The sequence below is a fragment of the Mauremys reevesii genome, linkage group 2, assembly GCF_016161935.1.
Source record: "Mauremys reevesii isolate NIE-2019 linkage group 2, ASM1616193v1, whole genome shotgun sequence".
Taxonomy (NCBI): Eukaryota; Metazoa; Chordata; order Testudines; family Geoemydidae; genus Mauremys; species Mauremys reevesii.
In genome coordinates this window covers 247,384,533-247,407,189 of record NC_052624.1, presented here as the reverse complement: position 1 = coordinate 247,407,189, position 22,657 = coordinate 247,384,533, and the positions used below count along the sequence as shown (strand labels likewise).

General features: G+C 41.5%; 1 protein-coding gene across 2 annotated transcripts in view; it reads right to left on the bottom strand.

Moving 5' to 3' along the window:
• CPQ (carboxypeptidase Q) overlaps positions 1–22,657 on the bottom strand; it is a 248,519-nt gene that overhangs the window by 130,396 nt on the left and 95,466 nt on the right. For both annotated transcript variants that reach the window (XM_039527638.1, XM_039527636.1), the window contains exon 6: positions 15,000–15,207. In XM_039527638.1, the coding sequence (XP_039383572.1) occupies positions 15,000–15,207 (208 nt within the window). The remainder of the gene's footprint in view (positions 1–14,999; positions 15,208–22,657) is intronic.

The window sequence follows — 22,657 nt, the reverse complement described above, 5'->3', positions numbered from 1 at the left end:
AAATTATTTTTAGATCATGTACCTTACATAACTTTCATATAACCCAAAGTACTAGAATCACCAGTTGCTTGTATAAAAGGAATAAACCAACTGAAAGCTAAACTGTAGTCATCTTTTCAGATAAACACTCTTTCCTCAAATCCACCATCATCCTTACGCATATGTATCTAAAACAGTGCTGACTTAACCAATGAAAAATGTGCTACATTTACTGGATGGGAGCAAAATTAAATTATTTCTTTTTTTACAGGTCTTATTTTAAAGTTTTAAACCCCCAAAACTAATGAATTAAAAGAAGTTTTCAGACTTGGGCTTGTTTCCAAAACCTACTTATAAGCTATAGCCTATTTTTATGTGGTATACTTCTTGCAGACTTCTAAAAATGCATGCAGAATACATGCTAAGGAGACAGTCAATCATCTTCTAAATATTGCACCAGTTAAAATGAACAGCTCCCTGGAGCACTTTGGCATATAAGCAAAGCTCAATGGACATCAAGCAGAAGATATGAAAAACGATGGAATGGAGATCCAAAAAGTTAGGATGTCTGTGAATACAGATAAAAAATATGAGGAAGCAAAACTGTACCAGCACAATGAACCAACTACAGTAAAAAACTCTCATCAGACAAGACAAAATAAAAATAACTGTCAATAGTTCAAGGTCTCTTGCTTCCTTCTCTCTCACACACACAATTAACTTGATCTGAATTCCTATTCCCAATTACTTGATAGAAAGGGAAAAGCAAGAGTATTTTATGTTCTATGACAGGAAGAACAGCACATCATGTCACAATTCATCTTCTCCAAGGACATATGAGATTTGTCTGATTCCATAGATCATTTTGTTGCCAAAAAGTCAGATGATAGCTGCTTTCTGCATTTCAGACTGTAGCATATGCCCTAATCTACTGAACTGCACACCACAAAAGTAGGTCTCTAAACCTATCATTATATCTTACATCAACAAATTCCATTAGAATGCAGAAACGTTATTCCATTAAATACCTTCTCTTGCAAGCAGCATATTAAACTGCTTTCCATTTGGCACAAGCAGAGAGGAGTAAATCTTTGTCCAGTTGACATCACTGAAACCAAAAATTTAGCACCATGGTAATTAGGCCCAGACATACAATTTAAAAATAAAGCCCAGAATCCTAAATGATACAAAAGTACTAAGGCAACATAAATATTTTCCCTGCTGAGTTCAGATGTTTAACACAAGGAAAATGCTATTTCTATTTAACATTTTTAAGAGCTCCGGGGGGGGGGGGGAATGAAAAGATCTTTGTAGCATTGACTCAACTACACTTTCTAAATCAGTACAGGCTAGAGCACTTTGTTGCATGACAGAATACTGTTCCATCTCCACCCCGTGTGATAATGTATGCATGGTTAGATGGACTGTGACCAGGGCCGCCCAGAGGATTCAGGGGGCTTGGGGTCTTCAGCGGCGGGGATCCTTCCACTCCGGGTCTTCAGAGCACTTTGGCGGTGGGTCCCAGAGTGAGTGAAGGACCCGCCATCACACTGCCACCGAAGACCTGGAGCAGAAGACGCTCCGGGTCTTTGGCAGCAGGTCCTTCACTCAATCCAGGTGTGTTCGGTGAAGGATCTGCCACCAGAGACCCACCGAAAACTCTCATGGGGGCCCCTGTGAGGCCTGGGGCAAATCGCCCCACTTGCTCCCTCCCCTTCCTCCCTCCCGGGTGGCCCTGACTGTGACAGAGGGATTTTCTTTAGGCAATTTCCACTTGAGCATTCGACAATGTTCCTGGTACTTGCCCTTTACAGTGATCATAGTTGAAAGCTTACAGACGGTGACAGATATCAGAGGCAGCACTATGAACACATAACGTAGCTATGAATGCTTTACATATACATATATATATATATGCAAAAGAATATGGGGCTCCGGCTAGCCAAGTCCACAGGCTTCTGTGACTTTGACAAGAGGAATACCAGTATTAGTTTGGTTTTGTTCTTTTCAACTGTTCTTCTCCTACGCATCGGACAACCTCCCAACCCATGTTTTATAGACCCCTCCCACCAACATCTTTAAAAGAGATTTGAATACAGAGAGGCACTTCTTCCATGACTCCCATGTGTGGAAAAAAATGAATTAAAAAAAATCTCCTAGATAAAAAGTCTCTGGACCAGGGATTCTCTTGATAACTGGCATCTTGCACAGTTAAAGTACACAGTCAGTGCTTACCACATACGCTTATTATTATAGCCACTTGATTCTTTCTGTAGCATGTGGATATTTTAAGCAAATCTTTGACATTTGGCACTTATATTTTTGGCACTTATTTATTCAGGATGAAAGGTACCATATAAATATACAGTTACTGTTTTATGCATCATAATTTTCTGCTCTTTTTTTCTTTGACGCCTCACGCAAGGGTTACAGCAGCCAAATGCTGGACTACCTCACCTACTCCTAAATATCAGAATGCAAGAGGGATTTAGGATAATTTTATAAAATAAAAAAATCTTCAACAGTAGAGAAACAAAGATTCTGTAATTGTTCTGTAGAACCTACGTCTGTTTGGATGTATTCCTGCAATAAAATCCCAATGTAATTCTGTCAAATGTTGTGTGGGAGTAGAAACAACAAAGGAATGGGTGGGAAGAAAAATATTACAGTGCATCTGCTTATGCTCTTACAATCAATCAGCAGGACTACAAGTCTATGCATTATTCAGATAAATTTGCTGGCCAAGAGAATAAATTCCCTTAAGGTTACATTTCAAATTCTAATGCCACAATTTTAGTAGCAGTCTGGTGTAATATGGGAAAGGTAGGAGCTATACACTCTTCTAAACACTGGGCAGTAGAGTGGAGGAGCAAAGCCCTAACAAGGAGTTGTAGGCAAAACTCTGACGTGCTTCAAAGAAAAAAAAAGAGATTGGGATGGGCAGATAGCTGAAATGTACATGTTATCAGCTGTGTCTGAAATTAAGGATAAAGTCCAGAGAGCGCTTTGCCTTGTGGCAAACCTCTCACACTTACAACAAGGTATCGGAGTGAAATCGAGTACAGCAGAATGACTGCCACACTGAGCTCAATTCACTCTAATATTTAAGCTCTACTTGGTGCCGGGGATGGGGGCTTTCAGGAAATCAGTTATAGCTCCTGATCCTGCCCCAGCATAGCCCTGGTGTGAAAGTAACTAGAAACTGTTCTTTTGCCACTGTCCCTTAGGGACCTTATGCCAGTAGAACAGTGTTTCCCAAACTTGGGACGCCACTTGTGTAGGGAAAGCCCCTGGCAGGCCAGGCCAGTTTATTTACCTGCTGCATCCCAGTGGCCACGGTTCGCTGCTCCAGGCCAATGGGAGCGGCAGGAAGCGGAGGCCACTATGTCCCTTGGTCCGCGCCGCTTCCAGCAGCTCCCATTGGCCTGGGCAGTGAGCCTGTAGGAGCCGCGATCAGCCAAACCTGCGGACACGGCAGGTAAACAAACTGGCTCAGCCTGCCAGGGGCTTTCCCTGCACAAGCGGCATCCGAAGAAGTGGGTATTCACCCACGAAAGCTCATGCTGCAAAACGTCTGTTAGTCTATAAGGTGCCACAGGATTCTTTGCTGCTACTGCAGTAGAGGATCAATATAGCAAAATTCCATTCTTCCACACACCCCAGCTTACTCCCGAGTAGTTTGTGCCAGTAGAGAATTCTCTTCAGCAAGGGGGAATTCTTCACTGACCATTTCCAGCCAGAATTCAGACACTTCGTACCATCTGACCATTACAAAATGGCCACAACCCATTTTTTGTTACACCAATATCTATAATACTATTTGGAAAATACAACAAACAATATAAATGTTTTAATTATTATTGTCCCTTTACAACACTAGCACCGAAACAAGTCAGTTAGGGTACAGAACTGTTTCTTACAATGATATAGATATGATGTTTCCAATATAAAACTATTTAGGGACTCAGAAGCCATTCAGAATTGCAGGGCAAACTTTGCACTAGTACTTACCCAGACACATTATTTTAAATGGTTTCAATTAGCTTTTGAATTTCAAATTGACAGTTTTGGTTTTAGATGTTTTTGCCAAGCTCTAGACCATTAAATTTATCGTACTTTTTAAGTCTTAAATTAACTAGGCCCCTTTGGCAGTTTGGAAAAAAAAAATTTTGAAGCAGCCAAGTTTACAAAATTAACTTTGGTGCATCAACTGTTTGGTGTTTTTATTGTGACAACCCAACCTTCCTTTGAAAGGAACAGTAGGCATTACTGTCATCACAAACCATCTTTTCCCCATAAGATCCATCATATTAAGAACACAAGAACATAAGAATGGACATAATAGGTCAGAACACTGGTCTATTTAGCCCTGTATCTTATCTTCTGACAGCAGCCACCAACAGAACAGGGAAATTTATTGAGTGATCCATCACCTGTCTTCTTGTTCCAGATTCTCACTGTCAGAGGTTTAGAGACACCCTGAGGGGTTTCATCCCTGACCATGTTGGCTGATAGCCATTGATGGACCAATACTCCATGAACTTATCTAATTCTTTTTTTAACCCATTTATATTCGAGGCCTTCACAATGTCTCCTGGCAATAGGTTCCACAGGTTGACTGTGCATTTTATGAAGAAGTACTTACTTGTGGTTGTTTTAAAGCTACTTGCCTATTCATTCATTGGGTGACTCTTGGTTCTTGTGTTCTGAGAACAGGTAAATAACACTTCCTGATTTACTTTCTCTTCACCAGTCATGATTTTATAGACCTCTATCATATCCTCCCTTAGTTGTCTCCTTTCTAAACTGAAAGCCCAAATACACTATATCAACTGGATCACCCTTATCTATGTTTGTTGACCCCCTCAAAGAATTGTAACAGGCTGATGAGGCATGATTTCCCTTACAAAAGCCAAGTTGACTCTTCCCCAGCATATTGTGTTCACCTATATGTCTGATAATTCTGTTCTTTACTATAATTTCAACCAAACTTGCCTGGTACTGAAATTAAGTTTTTTTGCTTGTAATTGCCAAGATTACTCCTGGAGCTTTTTTTAAAAATTGGTGTTACATTAGCTACCCTTCAGTCATCTGGCACAGAGGCTGATTTAAGCGATAGGTTACATATCACAGTTAATAGTTCTGCAATTTCATATTTGAGTTCCTTCAGAACTCTTTCTGTGAATATCATTTGGTCCTAGTTACCTATTACTGTTTAATTTATCAATTTGTTCCAAAACTTCCTCAGACAGTTTCTCAGATTTGTCACCTAAGAAGAGCTCAGGTGTGGAAATCTCCCTTACATCCTCTGCAGTGAATAATTCATTTAACTTCTCTGCAATGAGCCTTTCTTCCCTGAGTGCTCCATTAGCACCTCAATCATCCAGTGGCCCCACTGATTGTTTGGCAGGCTTCTGATGTATTAAAAATAAAAATGTGCTGTTAGTTTGTGTGTTTTTTGCTAGTTGCCCTTCAAATTTTTTTTGCCTGCCTAGTTAAACTTTCACACTGACTTGTCAGAGTTTATGTTCCTTTCTATCTTCCTCAGTATGATTCAACTTTCAATTTTTAAAAATGTCTTTGTCTTTGTGATGGCGTGTCTTCCCCACACTTGCCCTGAAAGGGTTAAGGCAGGCCAGAGGGACCAATTAGCCTAGTAGGTGGCAAACTGGGGGGAATTAAGACTGTGAGAGAAGCCTTAATTAGAAGAAGTTCATCTGTGCAGGAGCAGGCAGGGCCTGTATAAGCCAGGAAGCTGGCAAGAGAAGGAGGATGCTGGGAAAGGCTGCAGTCACCCCTTGGGAAGACGGAGGAGTGTTTGGAGGCTGCAGGGACATGTAGCCTGCAGTTGCTCCCTGGGAGGAGGGAGTGGTGAGCCTGGCAGACCCAGAGAAGGGAGAGAAAGCTAGAAGGTTAGGAAGAGGCTCAGGGAAATGCAGCAGGTACTGGTTAGAACAGACCTTGACAGCTGACTGGAGTCCCAGAGCCGGAACCCAGAGTAGAGGGCGGGCCTGGGTTCCCCAACCAGCCACTGGGGAAGTGGCACCAGCAGAGCAGTGCATAGGAAGACTGCCTGAGCCTGTTTGAGAGAAGAGACTCTTCCCAATCCCCCCGGAAGAAGAGAAGGCGTTTAGTGACCTGGCTGGAAGGCCAAGTCATGAAGAGGATGCTGCGGTTCCTGGAGTGAGATTGGGGCTGACCTGAGAGAGATGGAGTGACGGCCAGGGCCAGCTTTAGGAACTGCGGGGCCTGATTCGAATACCCGGCGGCTGTCCGGGTCTTCGGCAGCACTTCGGCAGCAGGGTGTCCTTCACTCTCTCCGGGTCTTTGGCGGCACTTCGACGGCGGCACTCGTTCTGGACCCCCCGCTGCCGAAATGCCGCCGAAGACCCGGAGCGAGTGAAGGATTCCCCGCCACCGAAGTGCCACCGAATACCCAGACAGCCGTCAGGTATGTAAAAAAAAATTAAAAATTAAAAAGGCGCAGGGCCCTATTCCAGGGAATTGGGGGGATTGGAATAAGCCGGCCCTGGTGACAGCGTGCAACCATGGGAAGGGGCATCAACCTCATGAGCTAAGCCCCAGAGCGGCCGGGAGGAGGCGCCAGCCTGGCGGTGAGTGGAGTCCCCCATCACAGTCTCTAATCACCTCTTTTACTTTGCTGTTTATCCCTGGTGGCATTTTTTGGTCTTATTACTGTTGGGGGAGGGGCTCTTTGGGGTATACATATAGTTTTAGCATCTATTATGGTGTTTTTCAAAAGTTTTCATGCAGCTTGCAGGCATTTAATTCTTGTGACTGTTCCTTTTAATGTCCGTTTAACTAGCCTCCTTATTTTTGTATAGTTTTGTATATTTAAATGCTACTCTGGTTGGTTTCTCTGATATTTTGCCCCCTCCAAGGATGTTAAATGTAATTACATTATGGTCGCTATTACTGAGTGGTTCAGCTACTTTCACTTCTTAGACAAGAGCCTGTGCGCCATTTAGGACTAAATCAAATCTCCCCTTGTGGTTTCTTGGATTAGCTGCTCCAAGAAGCAGTCATTAAGGGTGTCTAGATATTTTATCTCTGCATCCTATCCTGAGGTGACATGTTTCCAGTCAATATGTGGATAGCTGTTATTGGGTTTTCTGTTTTTGTAGGCTCTCTAATCAACCTGAGCATTTCACAGTCACCATGACCATCCAGATCAGGTGGTCGATAGTATATTCCTACTACTATATTCTTATTATTCAAACATGGAATTTCTATCCATAGAGATTTTATGGTACCATTTGCTTCATTTAAGATTTTTAGTATATTTGACTCTATGCTTTCTTCACATATAATGCCACTCCCCTACCAGCACAACCTACTCTCTCTGTCATTCATATATATTTTGTATCCTGATATTACAGTGTCCCATTGATTATCATTGTTCCATCAAGCTTCTGTGATGCCTATTATATCAATAGCCTCATTTAATTCCAGGCACTCAAGTTTACCCACCTTAGTATTTAGACTTCTTGCATCTGTATACAAGAACTTATATCATTTGTCAATATTTAGTTGTCTGCCTTCATATTAAACCTGGTGACAAGCCCAAGTCCCACAGAAATGAAAAAATAGGGGTACCATTCATTTTGGCGGGAATTAACATGAACATAAATCTTAAAGTAAAAATTAAAAAAAAACCTGATTATATTAGCTCATTTAGTTACATTTTTATCTCTACTTCCTCTTGCTATTAGGCCTTCTATGAAGTGATGAATTGGCACTTTCAAAAAGCCACACCTCCTTGTCATGACTGAAATTAACTGCCAAAGTCTTGTCAGAGGGAGGTAGGGGCCAAGTCTCAGTTTACTGCTACAGGAAAGAGGCCCAAATGGCAGTGCTTAGAAACAGTGCTTTCATACATTTTCAATATGGTAACTGAATGAGAGGAGTGAGAAAGCCATAGTGCAAAAGTTTAACAATGGAATCCACAACTTCATGGCAACAGGCTTGTAAAATGTCCTTATTCACATTTCTATCATATGCATGATTTGGTCTGACCAAATGGATTTCTGGAAGCCACATCAAAGAGCTAATGGATAAACATTTTGTGAGCATATTTAGAATTGATGACAGCCCATAAAACAACACCCTGAACAGGGGTGTTATATACAGTCAGTGAACTTCCAGTTGCTGCCTACAAATAGTTCCTGTCCTTATATGCATGCAGCTTTGTATGTGTATCAGATCCGAAACATGGACATTTTTCATGTTCTTTTATTCCCTGGAGCTTTTCCCAGTATTGCAAATTGCAGGAGAAGATTGTTGTTTTTTTTAAGTAGGGAGAGGAAGAGGAAATAGTAAGTACATAAACTGCTATTTCCCTTGTGGAACAGGCTCTGTTATATTAATCATTTATTGAGAAGGAACTTCATGTCCCAGTATCTTAGCATCACTATAATTCAGGCCAGTCCTAGGATTTGTCACTTAGAAAGTTCTATCTAATCTACAATTTGGCTAAGTGCAATACAGTATTTATTAATACATTTTGTGCTTGTAATACTCAAAGTAGAGCCACACTTATTCTGTAAAAACAGAGGCGCAAAAAGCAGGGTAAAGCAGTCCTGCAACTGTTATGCATGGTCCTAAATGAGCTAATGATACCCTTCTGTTATGTTGTACAGTATTTATACTAGATCACAGAATTAGGAGCCATTAAAAATGTATATTCTCTGCACTGTACTTAGACAAGCATTTTTTTCCCACTTATTAACTGGAAAATCAAGTACAGTATGCACAAGTTATCAAAGGATGGGTGTGTGGTAAAGTTATGAGTTTTCTGCTTTGAAAACTTTTCAGTAGATTGACTATTTTGCAACTTCATGGTTAGGGAATTAATAACAGGTCTGTAGTTTCCTGGATAACTTCCCCGCCCCTTTCTTAAAAACAGGAATTATATTAGCAACTCTCCAGTCATAGTGTATGACCCCCAAGTTTACAGATTCATTACAAATCTTTGTTACTGGGCTTGCAATTTCATGTGCCAGTTCCTTTAATATTCTTAGATGGAGATAATCCGGGCCCCCCGATTTAGTCCCATTAAGCTGTTTGAGTTTGACTTCCATCTCAGATGTGGTCATTTCTGCCTATACATCCTTGTTTCCATTAGCCACCCTGCCGTTACCCCTAAAATCTTCACTAGCCTCATTAAAAAACTGAGGCAAACCATTTGTTTAGGTGTTTGGCCATGCCTAGATAATCCTTAATCTCCACCCCATTCTCAGTGTTTAGCGGTCCCACTTCGTCTTTCCTTGTTTTCTTTTAATTTATATGGCTATAGAAACTCTTACTATTGGTTTTCATTCGCTTTGCAAGGTCCAACTCTGCTTGGCTTTTGGCAGTTCTCACTTTATCCGTACACTTTCTGACCTCAAAGAGCTAACTTTCCTTGCTGATTCTCTCTCCACCCCCTCCGCCCCCATCTTCCATTCCTTGTAGGCTTTCTGCTTTCTCTTAATCATCTGTTTCAGATGCTTGCTCATCCAGTTTGGTCCACAAACCTTCCCTACAATTTTCCCCCCACCTTGCTTGGGATGCAGGCTTCAGATAGCTTCTGCAACTTTGATTTAAAATAATTCCAAGCCTCCTCCACATTCAGATCCTTGAGTTTTTCAATCCAGTCCACTTCCCTAACTAATTCCCTTAATTTTTTAATGTTAGCTCTTTTGAAATCAAGGACCTTTGCTGTAGATCTATTTTTGTTTATCCTTCCATTTAGTTTAAACTGAATTAACTCATGATCACTCAAACCAAGGCTGTCCTTTACAACCAGCTCTTCTATGAGGTCCTCACTACTCACTAATACCAAATCTAAAATGGCTTCACCTCTTGTTGGTTCAGTGACTATTCGGTGAAGAAATCTGCCAGCTATCACACCCAAGAAAATCTGGGCCCTACTGTTATTAGTAGCACTTGTCCTCCAAGCTGTATCTGACATATTAGTCTCCCATAATCACACAATTCCCGGTAGTATTTATTTCATTAAAAACATGAAAGTGGTCTTGTCAGGATTCCCTCCCCACTCTAAACTCTAGGGTACAGATGTGGGCACCCGCATGAACGACCCCCTAAACTTATTTCTACCAGCTTAGTTTAAAACTTCCCAAGGCACAAATTCCTTCCTTGCCCTTGGTATCGCTGCCACCACCAAGTGATTTAAACAAACATTCAGGGAGGGCCCCTTGGATCCCTACCTCCCCCAAAATATCCCCCCAAGCCCCTACACTCCCTTTCCTGGGGAGGCTTGAGAATAATAGCCTAACCAATTGGTTACAAAGTGAGCACAGATCAACCCCCCCCCCGGGTCTTTAGGACACTGAAAAACAATCAGGTTCTTAAAAGAAGTTTATTAAAAAAACAACAACAACAACATAGAAGAATCACCTCTGTAAAATCAGGATGGAAGATAACTTTACAGGGTAACAAAAAAGATTCCAAACACAGAGGATTTCCCCTCTAGGCAAAACTTTAAAGTTACAAAAACAGGGATAAACCTCCCTCTTAGCACAGGGAAAATCCACAAGCTAAAACAAAAGATAATCTAACATATTTCCTTAGTATTACTTACTATTTCTGTAATATTAGATGCTTAGTTCAGATATAGCTTAGGGAGATGTATTTTCCCTACCCTTGCTCCTTGCTGACCTGGAGAGAACAAAGGAACCCGAAAACAAAAACCTCCCCGCACAGATTTGAAAGTATCTTCTCCCCTTATTGGTCCTTTTGGTCAGGTGCCAACCAGGTTATCTGAGTTCCTTAACTCTTTACAGGTAAAGGAGGGATTAACCCTTTACAGGGCAAGGAGGGATTTTATGCTACCCTTAACTGTATGTGTAGGACAGGTCTCTATTCATATCCAAACCAGATTCTGGTGGTCTATCGTACACCCCAAATACTATGTCAGGGGAACCTCTAGTAGTTTTCTTCCCCAAAGTGATTTTGGCCCAAACAGACGCTGTCTTATCCATTCTCACAGCTTCTTGTAATGATAGTCGATAAAGTTTTCAAACCAATATGATTTAAGTTTGTGGTGGCCCTTTAAAAAAAATGCTATAAATCTTTTGGGAAGATTTAATAAGCTATTATTACCTGTAACTTCATTATATAATGGATCGGGAGCACTATTACAGGTAAGGTGGAGTCATGTCATCTCCTTAAAAGTGGATTTGTCTAAGTCCTCTAAAATCAACAGACTTCATTGTATTTCTTTGACATTTGGTGTGTCTCAGGAGAGTTCAGTGTAGGGTTAGTGTTCCAAATGTGGAGTCATTTGAGCCAGGGGTTCTGGAGATAAAAGCCGCCCCCTCCCCCAGCAATTTAAAAAAATGTTTCTAGTTTGGTCAGAGCTAGAGATCAAACTATAGTAGTGATGCAGCTCAAAAGACTCTCAATCTATTAAGTTTTACCCAAGGTAGTGCATGGCACCCACTAAATATTTGGGGGACCCAAACTGAGAATGGTGTTTAAGAAATGTGCATATATTACAGTGTGTATGAGCCAATATGGAAAAAAGGCCAAAGGGTTTCCATTCCTGCTATTTTTTACACTTTAAACTCACATTTTATAAGTGCTCTAAAATCCAAATGGCTACTCAGATTGACTTGAAAATTGGTGTGCCTCATAGAGGTTTCAGGGTAGGACTAGTGATCCAAATTTGAAGTCATTTGACCAAGGTATTCCTAAGTTATTGTGCCCCTCCAAAAAAACCAAAAAACCCCCAAAAAACTGTTTTCTTCTGCTGACTTGTACTGTTAAACTGAGAGGTAGTAATGACTGGATGAATCACAAACATCTTGATGACTGTGAACTCACACTTCAATTAACGTATCTAAGGATAAATTAATCATTATCCCCATGTAAGACAAAAGGAGTTTTGAACTGAATGGCTGGAGGCTGCTGCAATTTGTGAGTAATGGGTGGCAATTTCATTTTGGGGGGAATGTAATCAAAGTGTTTGGGAGAAAAATTAGACACGTGAATGCTTCTTGAGAGGGGAGAACATTGAAGTTCAAGTGAAGGAGGTATTGTACCCCTCAGCTCTGCCAGTGCACCCCAACCCTCCTGCAGCACACAGCTCTGCCAGTGTACACCAACCTCACTGCATCCCAACCTTTCTGCACGCCAACCACCCTGAAGCCAACCCTTCCTGCACCTCCAGGTCTGCCAGTGCACCCTAGCCACCCTGCAGCAGCCAACCCTTCCTGTACCTCCAGGTCTGCCAGTGCACCCCAACCACCCTGCAGCAGCCAACCCTTCCTGTACCTCCAGGTCTGCCAGTGCACCCCAACCACCCTGCAGCAGCCAACCCTTCCTGTACCTCCAGGTCTGCCACTGCAACCCAACCACCCTGCAGCAGCCAACCCTTCCTGTACCTCCACGTCTGCCACTGCAACCCAACCACCCTGCAGCAGCCAACCCTTCCTGTACCTCCACGTCTGCCACTGCAACCCAACCACCCTGCAGCCCAACCCTAATTAAATTTTCCTTGTTGTCCTTTTAATAGATGGAATCCTGTAGATGAGAGTGAATGGGTTGTAAAAGGAGGCAAAGAGCTTGTACATTTCAGCAATTGTGGGGTTGGCAGAGTAAAGGTACACGTGTTAATGGGCATATTGGGGCTTTGCTGAGTTAAGATTGCTTGGGCAACTTTAACATCACATCTCCTGGAGTTCAGAAATTTCAGTTTTGCTCAACTCAATGTTCTGCGAAGGGGCATCATACTGCCAAGCAACCTTAACTTTACGTTAATATTTTTCCCATTGCATTGTATTAAAGTCTAGTGAAGTCCATACCACAGCTATGGTTACCAAAATCTCTAATGTACAAACATTGGTACATATTACAATGCACAACATCAGACTGGCTCTACATCATGCAGTGATCTTCACAGACAAATACATACCTTAAATTTTCTACCATAGGTGCCCAACTAGTTGCATATTTGCTAATGGTGGTGTTTTGAAGGTCCCTGCTTACTGTTCAAAACATATGGCTTTAGAAGCTTTTATAATACTTATGTCTCCCACTGTTGATTTCTCACTCGGGTTCAGAAGGCCAAATTTGCTATTGTTTTAATGCGAAACTTTAATTGGAGATTTTGGCTCATAAAAACATCACCTTTCTATTCCATCGAGTTTTTAATGCATTCCAAGATTCTTTGGCATAAAGTGCACTGTAAGAGTTTAATTCTATATTGCATTTGATTGCATGAATAGGTAGATGGTTCCAATTTTTACCAGAATAACAGTGTATCATTTGTGTGGCAAAACATGCATTAACCTCCTGTGAAAAGAAGTACTGAAAACCCTCAATGTTCACTTATTTTATTTTCTGTTTCTTGGGTTACATTTTAAAGGTGTATATGCCACCACTCCCATTAACATCAGCAGGGAACTTGTGGTTAAATCTCCACCTAGGGTTTCAAAAATCTTTGCTGCTCAGTTCAAGAACATTTCTCTTGTTGGGCTACTGAAAGAGACAGGTGAAGATAGCCACAGAGAATATACATGGGCCTTCTGCTTTAAATCTTTTAGGTTTCAATTTTTGGATATTATAATGCTTGCAGTGAAATACTATAATTTTGATATACATCGAGTATGATTCAGGAAGGGTAAATACAATAGCTACTCAGAAGTGTTGCTAAAAATTCATGTGACATAAATTAGGGTACAGTTAACAATTTAAGACTTAAGACTTTGTTCAGTAAGGTTGCATTTCATGTAGCTAAATTCATAACTGATGGCATATTAACCACTCAACCACAATGGCCATTGCAGAGTTTTCAGAAGCTTGATCATTTGGCAGGGAAAAGGATTACACCAACTTCTCTCTAGAGTTCCTAGCGGTCATAATTCAAAGCCATAACTAAAGATATAACACTATTAAAGGACAAAATGCTATTAAAGCAAATAAAAATATGAAACAAGTATGATTTTTAAAAGACTGTGATAAAGATATAGTACTCCTATATTTCATTAAAATTAGAAAACTGAAGTTTAAAAAAGGATTCTGGCTTAGTAGCTTGATTTTAGCAGGGATTTCTAGTGCTACCATAGTTAAGGTTTCATCAGCATTTCCATTATAAATGTACAACCAAAAAAATGTATTCCATGATGTAACTTGGCATTAAAAGGCCACATCTCAGGCACAAGTTTTCTACCACCACAAATTTGGTTTGGCTGATTTTAAGCTATAAAACTGGAAATTAAAAAAAATGGAGAAAGTGGAAAAAACCTTAAGATAGTAGCTTTCAATTTCAAAACAGCTAACATTTAAACTTAATTTGCAGCTAGTTAGCTAGGTTCACCAGAACATTACTCTAGTTCTACACTGGAGTAACTCCACTGAAATACAGTGGTGATCAGAACCAATTAGCTCATTAAAGGGCTAATTGTTTTTTATATTAAAAACTAAGTTAATTCAACAGCTGATATTTATCTTCGGATGGGTTTACAGCCTCTCTTCAAAGTATTTTGTACTTACAGGAGCACTTCATTTATTCACGCTGACTAGAAGACCTAGTGCAGATTACCAGATCAGTAAATGAACAAGGAAGTTCAAGGACACTACATGGCCAAATGTACTTGTTGTTTTTATTTTGACACATACAGCTAACTTGTCATTTAAAAAACTGAAACTTATTTCACTAGCATTAGGATTTAACCTCCGTTAACATAGTTTTGTTTTGTTTTTGTTAAAGGCGAATATCCACATAAGGAATGCACCACTTTCATAAAGATGAACTTGCGACACAGCTGAAAATAAAAAGGAGCCGTTCAAGTTCTATATTTTACCTGAGCTCTCTCACCTTAGAACCTAGTAATCCTTATGCAGGTGTACCACACTCTCCCTTAAACCAAGGCTGAATTTGACCTGCTGTTTTGAAAGCAAATATCAAAGCCAACATGTACAGAGTGCAGTGGGCTGGCAAATGAAAGTTACTAGTTTTCAAATACAAGTCACTCTTTTTCCAGATTCACACTAACCTGTTCTGGGTACTTGCTCCCGACTATTTCTGCCACGGTGTTAAAGGAACCAGTATCGGGATAGGTCTTGGCTCCCATCTTCAGGGTCACAACAATCTTGGTGCCTTGGGAAGACATCCGTGCCATCATTTCGGCATCTTCTATTGAAATACAAGCTGTAGGAATCTTTGGCACATCAGATTGGTACTGCTGCCACCCAGTGTGAGGGCTACAACAATAAAGAAGACTGCGTTAATGATCTAATTTTGCAGGTTATTTTAACTAGTCTAGGTTATTAACACAGCATGTTTTGTGTAATTAATTATTAGTAAATAAAACTATATTGACGCATTCCAACCCTCCTTAAGACTTTCACTTTCCCCTCCAACAGATATCCAAAAGCTCTACATACTCCAACTTCATCAAACTTGTACTCTAACACAAAACTTTAACAGTAACTTCGTATACTTTTATAACCATTGTATCAACAGATCAGCACATCTCACATTCGTTCACTTGAGAAGTTATTCTGTCTTAACTAGTGAGGCAGAATTCAATTTAAATGATAAATGTTGGCTAACATCGATTTCAGCTGAAAAACTGAAATTGATAGATTTTTTCCATCTGTAAAGGTCAGGTGAATGCAGCTTTCTCCCCACACCTTGTGCCTGCAGGGATCAGGTGTCGCTAGCCCTGTGGCAGGGCAGGGAGCCCTCTGCAGGAGTGAGTGAATGGGGCTGTGACAGTAGTGCTGCAGAAGGCTCCCTGAACAACCACAGGGCCAGCAACTCCTGATCCCTACAAGCACACGGAAGGCTGTGGTCCTGGCAGGACAGAGTGGAGACCCCCAGCCAGGACTCCGTGGAGGAGGAGCCGTAGACTGTGGGGGAGGCCACTCCACTGCTGAAGGGATTCCTACCCAGGCAGGAACTGTTCAGCAGCTGGGTGGCCTGCCCCACAGCCGAGGGCTTGTTCTTCTCCTTGCAGCCTGGCTGGGGGTCTCTGCTCTGCCAGGTCACTAAAACAGACTCCCACACCTTGTGTCTCAGTGTCTGGGGCCTCACCCATGCAGGGAGCCCCTTGCCGCCCCACGGTCAATGCTGGGAACCCTTGGCCACCACCCTATCAGTGCTGCCCTAATCCCAACCCTACCCCTTCTTAATTTCCCACAACTGTAAAAATAAAAAGTTAAATGTTTTTTAAAAATAAAAATTGGTATTAATCACCAAATTGCAAAGAAATAAAAAAATAGTATTCTGACAAGGCTAGTCTTAACACTGCCAAGGTCACTGTGATCCACAGATCTTTGATGCCAACTGACTGGCAGTAGCGTGACCAGATATCCCGATTTTATAGGGACAGTCCCAATTTTTGGGTCTTTTTCTTATATAGGCTCCTATTATTCCCACCCCGTCCCAATTTTTCACATTTGCTGTCTGGTCACCCTAACTGGCAGAGGGCACAGAGGGTTTTACAGGGATCCCCTGGGTCAGATATATGCATAATAGTTCACAGGAGGGGGTCATGTGAGGTCACTACCGAGAGCCAGTAGCCCACTAGTTGTCATAATCACTGAGAAATGGATGTATGGATAATACCTATGGAGTTATGTATCTATACTAAAATTTGTGTGTTCTTAAGGTCTTGGAGTTACGGCAGGCCACCAGGAGGTGATCTACCTTAGAAATGTTCCTTTCAGACAGGAGGTAGCAGACACCTAACTCCTGATCTGGTCATTTGTGTATGGTATGTCTCATGATGCAGGCCTACTTGCATACTGAGCCAGAGAAGAAGAGGTTGAGAAATCTACAAGATGAAACCAATAACAGGAGGTGTCCTGTTTGTGAATAAAGACAAAGGATGGAACTTGTACATCTTGTGGAGGGAGCAAAGGAACATTCTGGGTCCTTCACTTAGGACACAAGCTGACAACGTGTCTCATGAAAGGAGGATCTCAGCCAACCTGGCTGTAAAGCGCTGCAAGGATTTAGGTAAGTGTTACTCTACGAGATAGGAAAGTATCTAGCTAGTTAAGTCTAGGCTCTAGAATGAGTTATGATTTTCTTTTATCTGTAACCATTTGTTTCCAATACTTTTACTTGCTATTACTTGGATCTCTGTGCTTTCTTACATAAACTTGTTTCACAGATTTAATTGCTGGGTGTTAAGTGGCCTGGGTATCTGAGGTGGAACCATTAAGCTGGGGTGCACGGTTTCTTTGTAAATAGTGAATCTGTGAATACTGTAAGGGTCCAGTGCACAGGAGCTGAACACTCCAGGGGGATGCTCTGAGGTCTCGAGGCTTTGAATGTGCCCATTGCTAACCTGCACACCCAGATAACATGGGTATAAATAGCAGTGTAGATAGTGAGGCACTGCTTAGGCGAGTACAGACACAACAGAACACAGCTCTCTATGTGCCCAAGGAGTGCCTCCCACATCTACAGTCAGCAATGTAGTGTCCCGCTGCTGGAGCCTTTCCATACCACAGTGAAAGGCTCCATGTGGGGAAAGGCTCCGCAGCTCACCACCGCTGGAGCCTTCCCCTGCCACAAAGAAAGACTCTGGCAGCACGGAGCACTCTACATGCCACCAATGAGGGCCTAAAGGAGAGTGCTTGTATTGCTCATGGAGCATGGGAGCTGACCTCCGGCAGGCACAAACAAGGCTTCCTCACTCTAAGGGCAGGTAATAGCGAGGTGCCTGATAATCCTGAGTACCCACAGGAAGCACAAGTCACTGCTAAAGATTTGCGTGAGAGTGCGTTACAGTTGGTTCTTAAATATTGGAGGATTCGCTACTTGATGACTACTACACCAGGAAGAAAAGTGGAAAGTATTCAGGACCACAAAAATAAGTGTTTAGTTTTCTAATCTTACAGAAAAGTGACAGACACTGACATTTAAATTCACTACTTTATTTATTTATGTCAGCATCAGACTAGAAAACAATAATGTGTTGTCTTTGAAGAGCAGTCATATGAGTGACTTCAGGGAAAATTAACACACCGCAACCATGAATAAATATCATGTATCTGCCTCAGAAAACTTCAGAATCCAATAACAATCTGGAGTCCTGAGAAAATGAGTGTTTTAATAGACTCTAGGGAACTAAATAGCATATCCACTAGATGTAGGGTCCACGTCTCTCCTGAGCAGGAGAGAAGAAACTTCGTAAGTTTCAGCTCTTAGTTTCTATTCATTCTTTTATCAAAGAGACCATTGAGGGGACATAGTTCCCATTGTAAGACTTTATTTTCAGTTGCTTATAAACTTGGCCATACTAACTATTTGGGTTGAAATTTTCCATGCCAAGTGTCTGTCTTAGGGTGCAGTGGGTTGTTTTGGTTTGTTTGGGTTTTTGTGGAAAATTTCAGCCAAAATGGTTTGCCATTTTCAACAAGTCTAGTGAAAAGTACATAATTTTATCCCTGTTACGTTCTGGTGACTTTTTTTTTAAAAGCTCTAGTACCCCCACAAGTTGGAGCAGGGTCATGAACCTTGGCAGCCAGATGGCCTATGTGTTACAGATCCCCATCCCCTTGAAAATGCACCCAAATTTGGCCAAAATTATAAACTTTTTTAAAATTGCATGCTCAACAGAGTCCTATTACAACTTTACAGCTAATTCCCCCCAAAATTCCATCTGCAGTGGACATGCTCCTGCTTGGGGCTGAGGCAGGACTTTCCCTTTAACTGCAGCTCTGGGCTGCTGGGGCCACTTCCAGACACCCAATTTGCTGGGCAGAAAGACTCTCTCTCCTGTGCTCTCAGTGCAATCCCTGGTGATACCAAGGCAGCTTGGAGGAAGAACTGGAGGGAGGAACAGATTACAACAAGGAGCTTGGCGGGTATGGGGAGAAAGGGAAACTGGGACTGGCTAGGCAAGGAGATGGGGAAGGACACAAGTGGGAGAGGGAAGAGAATGAGATGAGATGAGAAGGTGGGGGAGACTTGGTCTGGCTGGGCAAAGAGATTGGAACTAGGAACCAGGAAAAGGATAGACAGATGTGAAAAAGAACCAGAGTGCAGGAGAAGAACTGGGATTACTGGACGAGAAGACTGGGGCTGGGATGAGAAGTCTGAGCAGTAGAGACTGGGCATGGTTGGGAAGGAGAGTGGGAATGGAACAAAGAGCCAGATGTAGGGAAGACACATGACAAGGACAGGGTAGGAATGGAACCAAAGATTCCTGAGCCTCACCATTCCTTTGCTGTCAGCAAATATCTCTGAAACCCAGTGGCAACATGTCATCCTCTTGGGGGGAGGTGAGCTATGCAATAATTGATAGCAATAGTAGATTGTATTAGCTCACATGACAGAGGTGGTGTGGTAGATGTAAAGGTTCCAAGTCTGCTGATGGTCCAAATGGGTGTCAATATGACACCACATTCTGGGATTTGTGTTTTCAGTTTGCTTTTTTAAAACCCTAGGAAATTATGCACAAAAAAAGTTAAAAGAACATTAAGGGTGCAGAGTCAGGCACTCAAAATTTTTAAAATGCCAGAATTAAAGTTACAGAGGCATCCTTAGTTCAGTCCCCTGGTGCATATCCATTATGACAGTCTTTAATTACATGGTCACACACTATGTTTCCACAGGACACCTGCTTCAGTTAGTTCACAGGATGGACAGTGCTCACTTAATGAGCAGCTATTCAGTATTTAATTTTCTCACCATTGTTCAATGTGTAGCCTCATGCCTTATTTACCAGAAGCTATTCAAACATTGCTATAGTATTTGAATGCTTCACAAACATTAATTCATGTATTTTCACAATGCCCTCTAAGTGAGGGAGTGGTATTATCCCCATTTAACAAACAGGAAATTGAGGCAGAGAAAGATTCATGTCAAAAGTATCCACTAATTTTGGGTGCTGAATGTGAGATACCTAGAATCTGATTTTTAGAGTATTTGGCATTATATTTAGGGCTCCGTGACTTCTGCAGTGGCCAGTGTGGCTGACCACAGGGCTGCCCAAGCAGCTGGCTCCAGGGCCAGCCACTCAGGTGGCCCTGGGGACAGTCACACGGGCTGTTGCTGGAGGGGCTGTGCCATCAGTCACTCAGGCAGCCCTGCAGCCAGCTGCACCAGCTGCTGCTTGGGCAGTTCCAACAGTTTGCCCCGGGGATCACCTGAGCAGTGGCTGGCTGCTGTTGCCGCTGGCTCTGGCCCCGCCGCCCCCAGCAGTGACTCCCCCAGGGTGCTCCCCCAGCAGCAACTGCCTCCCCAAGATGTAGCCAGGGTATTTTTAGTAAAAGTCATGGACAGGTCACGAGCTGTGAATTTTTGCTTCTTGCCCATGACCGGTCCATGACTTTTACTAAAAATACCCATGACTAAATCATAGTCTTAATTATATATCAGTGTATATGTTCAAAGCACAGCTCCCATTGATTTCAGTTGCAGCTATGAGTGCTCAGCACTTCTGCAAATCAGAACCTAGGGTCTCGGGTTAGGCACTCAGAAAATGAGGAACATACCATTAGTGACTGCCTGTAAAAAGCATTGTTTAAGTGACTTGCCCAGCATCACAAAAGAACTCTGTAGCAGAGGCAGAGACAGAATCCAGTTATCCAGAGCAGCATTCTGCTGCTTTCACCATGAGCTCATCCTTTCTGTTCCTGAAACCCGCTGCCTCATTCACTACACACCATCCAAATTCTGCAACAAATGAAGTAGGGGTCCTACGGACAACAGTCTCCTTCAGTACACCACTCAGATTCATTCCCAGAGCACTATCCATCCTGTGCACTGAATGAGGAAGGGGACCTGTACAGGAAAAATATAGTATGATCATATAAAAAAAGACTGTATCATAATGAATATGCACAAGGGGACTGAATTAAGGTTGCCTTGGCAATCTTAATTCTGCTATTCCTTAATTTTTGAGCGATTAACTATGTAAACTTAATAATGTTCTTTTAATGTAGCATTTTTGCATGTATAATATAAAATGGTCTGGGAAAGATATCATTTTATTATATGGACTTCAAGTTAGACCACCACATCAGCAGCAAAACCTGGCTCTGATCTTGGCAGAATGCTTGTCTGCTTCACTTTTCACAAGCATCATCTTAACAACATTATTGCAAATGGCAGCATGAACTCAACTCATTTATAAAGCAAAAGTAGTTCAACAAAAGATGTCAGATTAGACAAAACAATTACAAATTCTCACACAATACACCCTAAATTTTGTATACAATGTAAGCAATAAAACCCTTTCACTTAGATATCTGCTGACCAAATAATGCAAACACACAAAACCAAATTATGGACTCGTGTAACAAGGAATAGCTCCACTGAAGTGCCTGTTTACATCAGTCTTAAATTTGCTCAAAGTTTTCAAAAACCAGGATGAGACATCTTATTTTGTCTCATGCCATTGCTGATTTTTTAATATCCAAAGCAGAACCAGGCAATAGAGTCATTATGGACCAAAACTGTCATCAGCAACTAGAGCTTTTAGCACTTTATATTTCAGATGTATTTGGGAATTCCCAAATTTCAAAGAAGCCATTTGAAGCAATGTGCTTAGTGGTCCCTGTTTATGACTATTTGTCACACAATTATACAATGCTGACTGGAATGACAAATATTAACATTGCAGTGAGACCCTGCCATGCCTATTAGGCAAGATTCTGAAGAGGCTGAAAACTTTGAAGCCAGCTCTTGTTTCTATGAACTTCCTAACTAGTGTGGTAAGGTTGGAAGGACAGATTTTATTGCTGCTTTCAAACCAGATCATGGACATACATACTGACCATTTTCTGCATAGTGTATTATTATTTTTTTTTTGGCATGTTAAAAATGCCTCGCTCTTGGAAATGTTAATACTGTGTTTAGCAATTAAGCATACAATTTGTAAGAGCTGAGTATGTTTACACGAAACTAATCTCACACTTTCACACATTTAGCAAGAATTCAGAAGAGAACTGCTACTGTCTCAAATTCTTCCAGACTGGATAAAAACACTAGAAAATACTATTGAGGAAAAAAATTCCAATGGCTAGGGAATGAACTTGATTACTTGGACAGATCTTTCCAATGTTTCTCATATGAGTCTATAAAAAAGCCTCTTGCAATCTAGACAACATTAATGAAACACGCTACACTGATAACACTGTGCCTTTAGAACAAACATTTAAGGAACACCCTCAATTTTAGAAAGAACTCAAGTAGTTTAGTATTAGAGGTACTGAGGCCCCCTTCCCCAACCAAATTTCTTCACCTTTCTAATCACATTTTCCTATTTTTTAAAGTTTTTTTATGCCACAATGGGGATAAGAGACCTGCACAAATATGAGGGAAGACTGACTGTCTTTAGTAACTAAACACACATTGCTGTAAAATGCACAATTATTGGTCCTCAAGATTTTTTGAGCTACAGTAATCTTCATTGTTACTTGTAACTATAGTGAGTACAAAATTTTCAAACAAAACTGGGATTTGTAAATTGATGGTGTCCTTTTCAATTACTTTAATAGCTTCCTCCTAAAGGGTCAAAATACTATTCAAAAACTATAGTCCTGATTCAGCAGAGCATGTTTCAATACTTTGCTGAATCAGACTCTACCATCCCAGTTCCGCAGCCCTATTCAGTCAAAACTCTGTATTCAGTTGAAAAGATTAAACTAAGTTAATAGCATTTTGCCTAAGTAATAACAGCAGCATTGT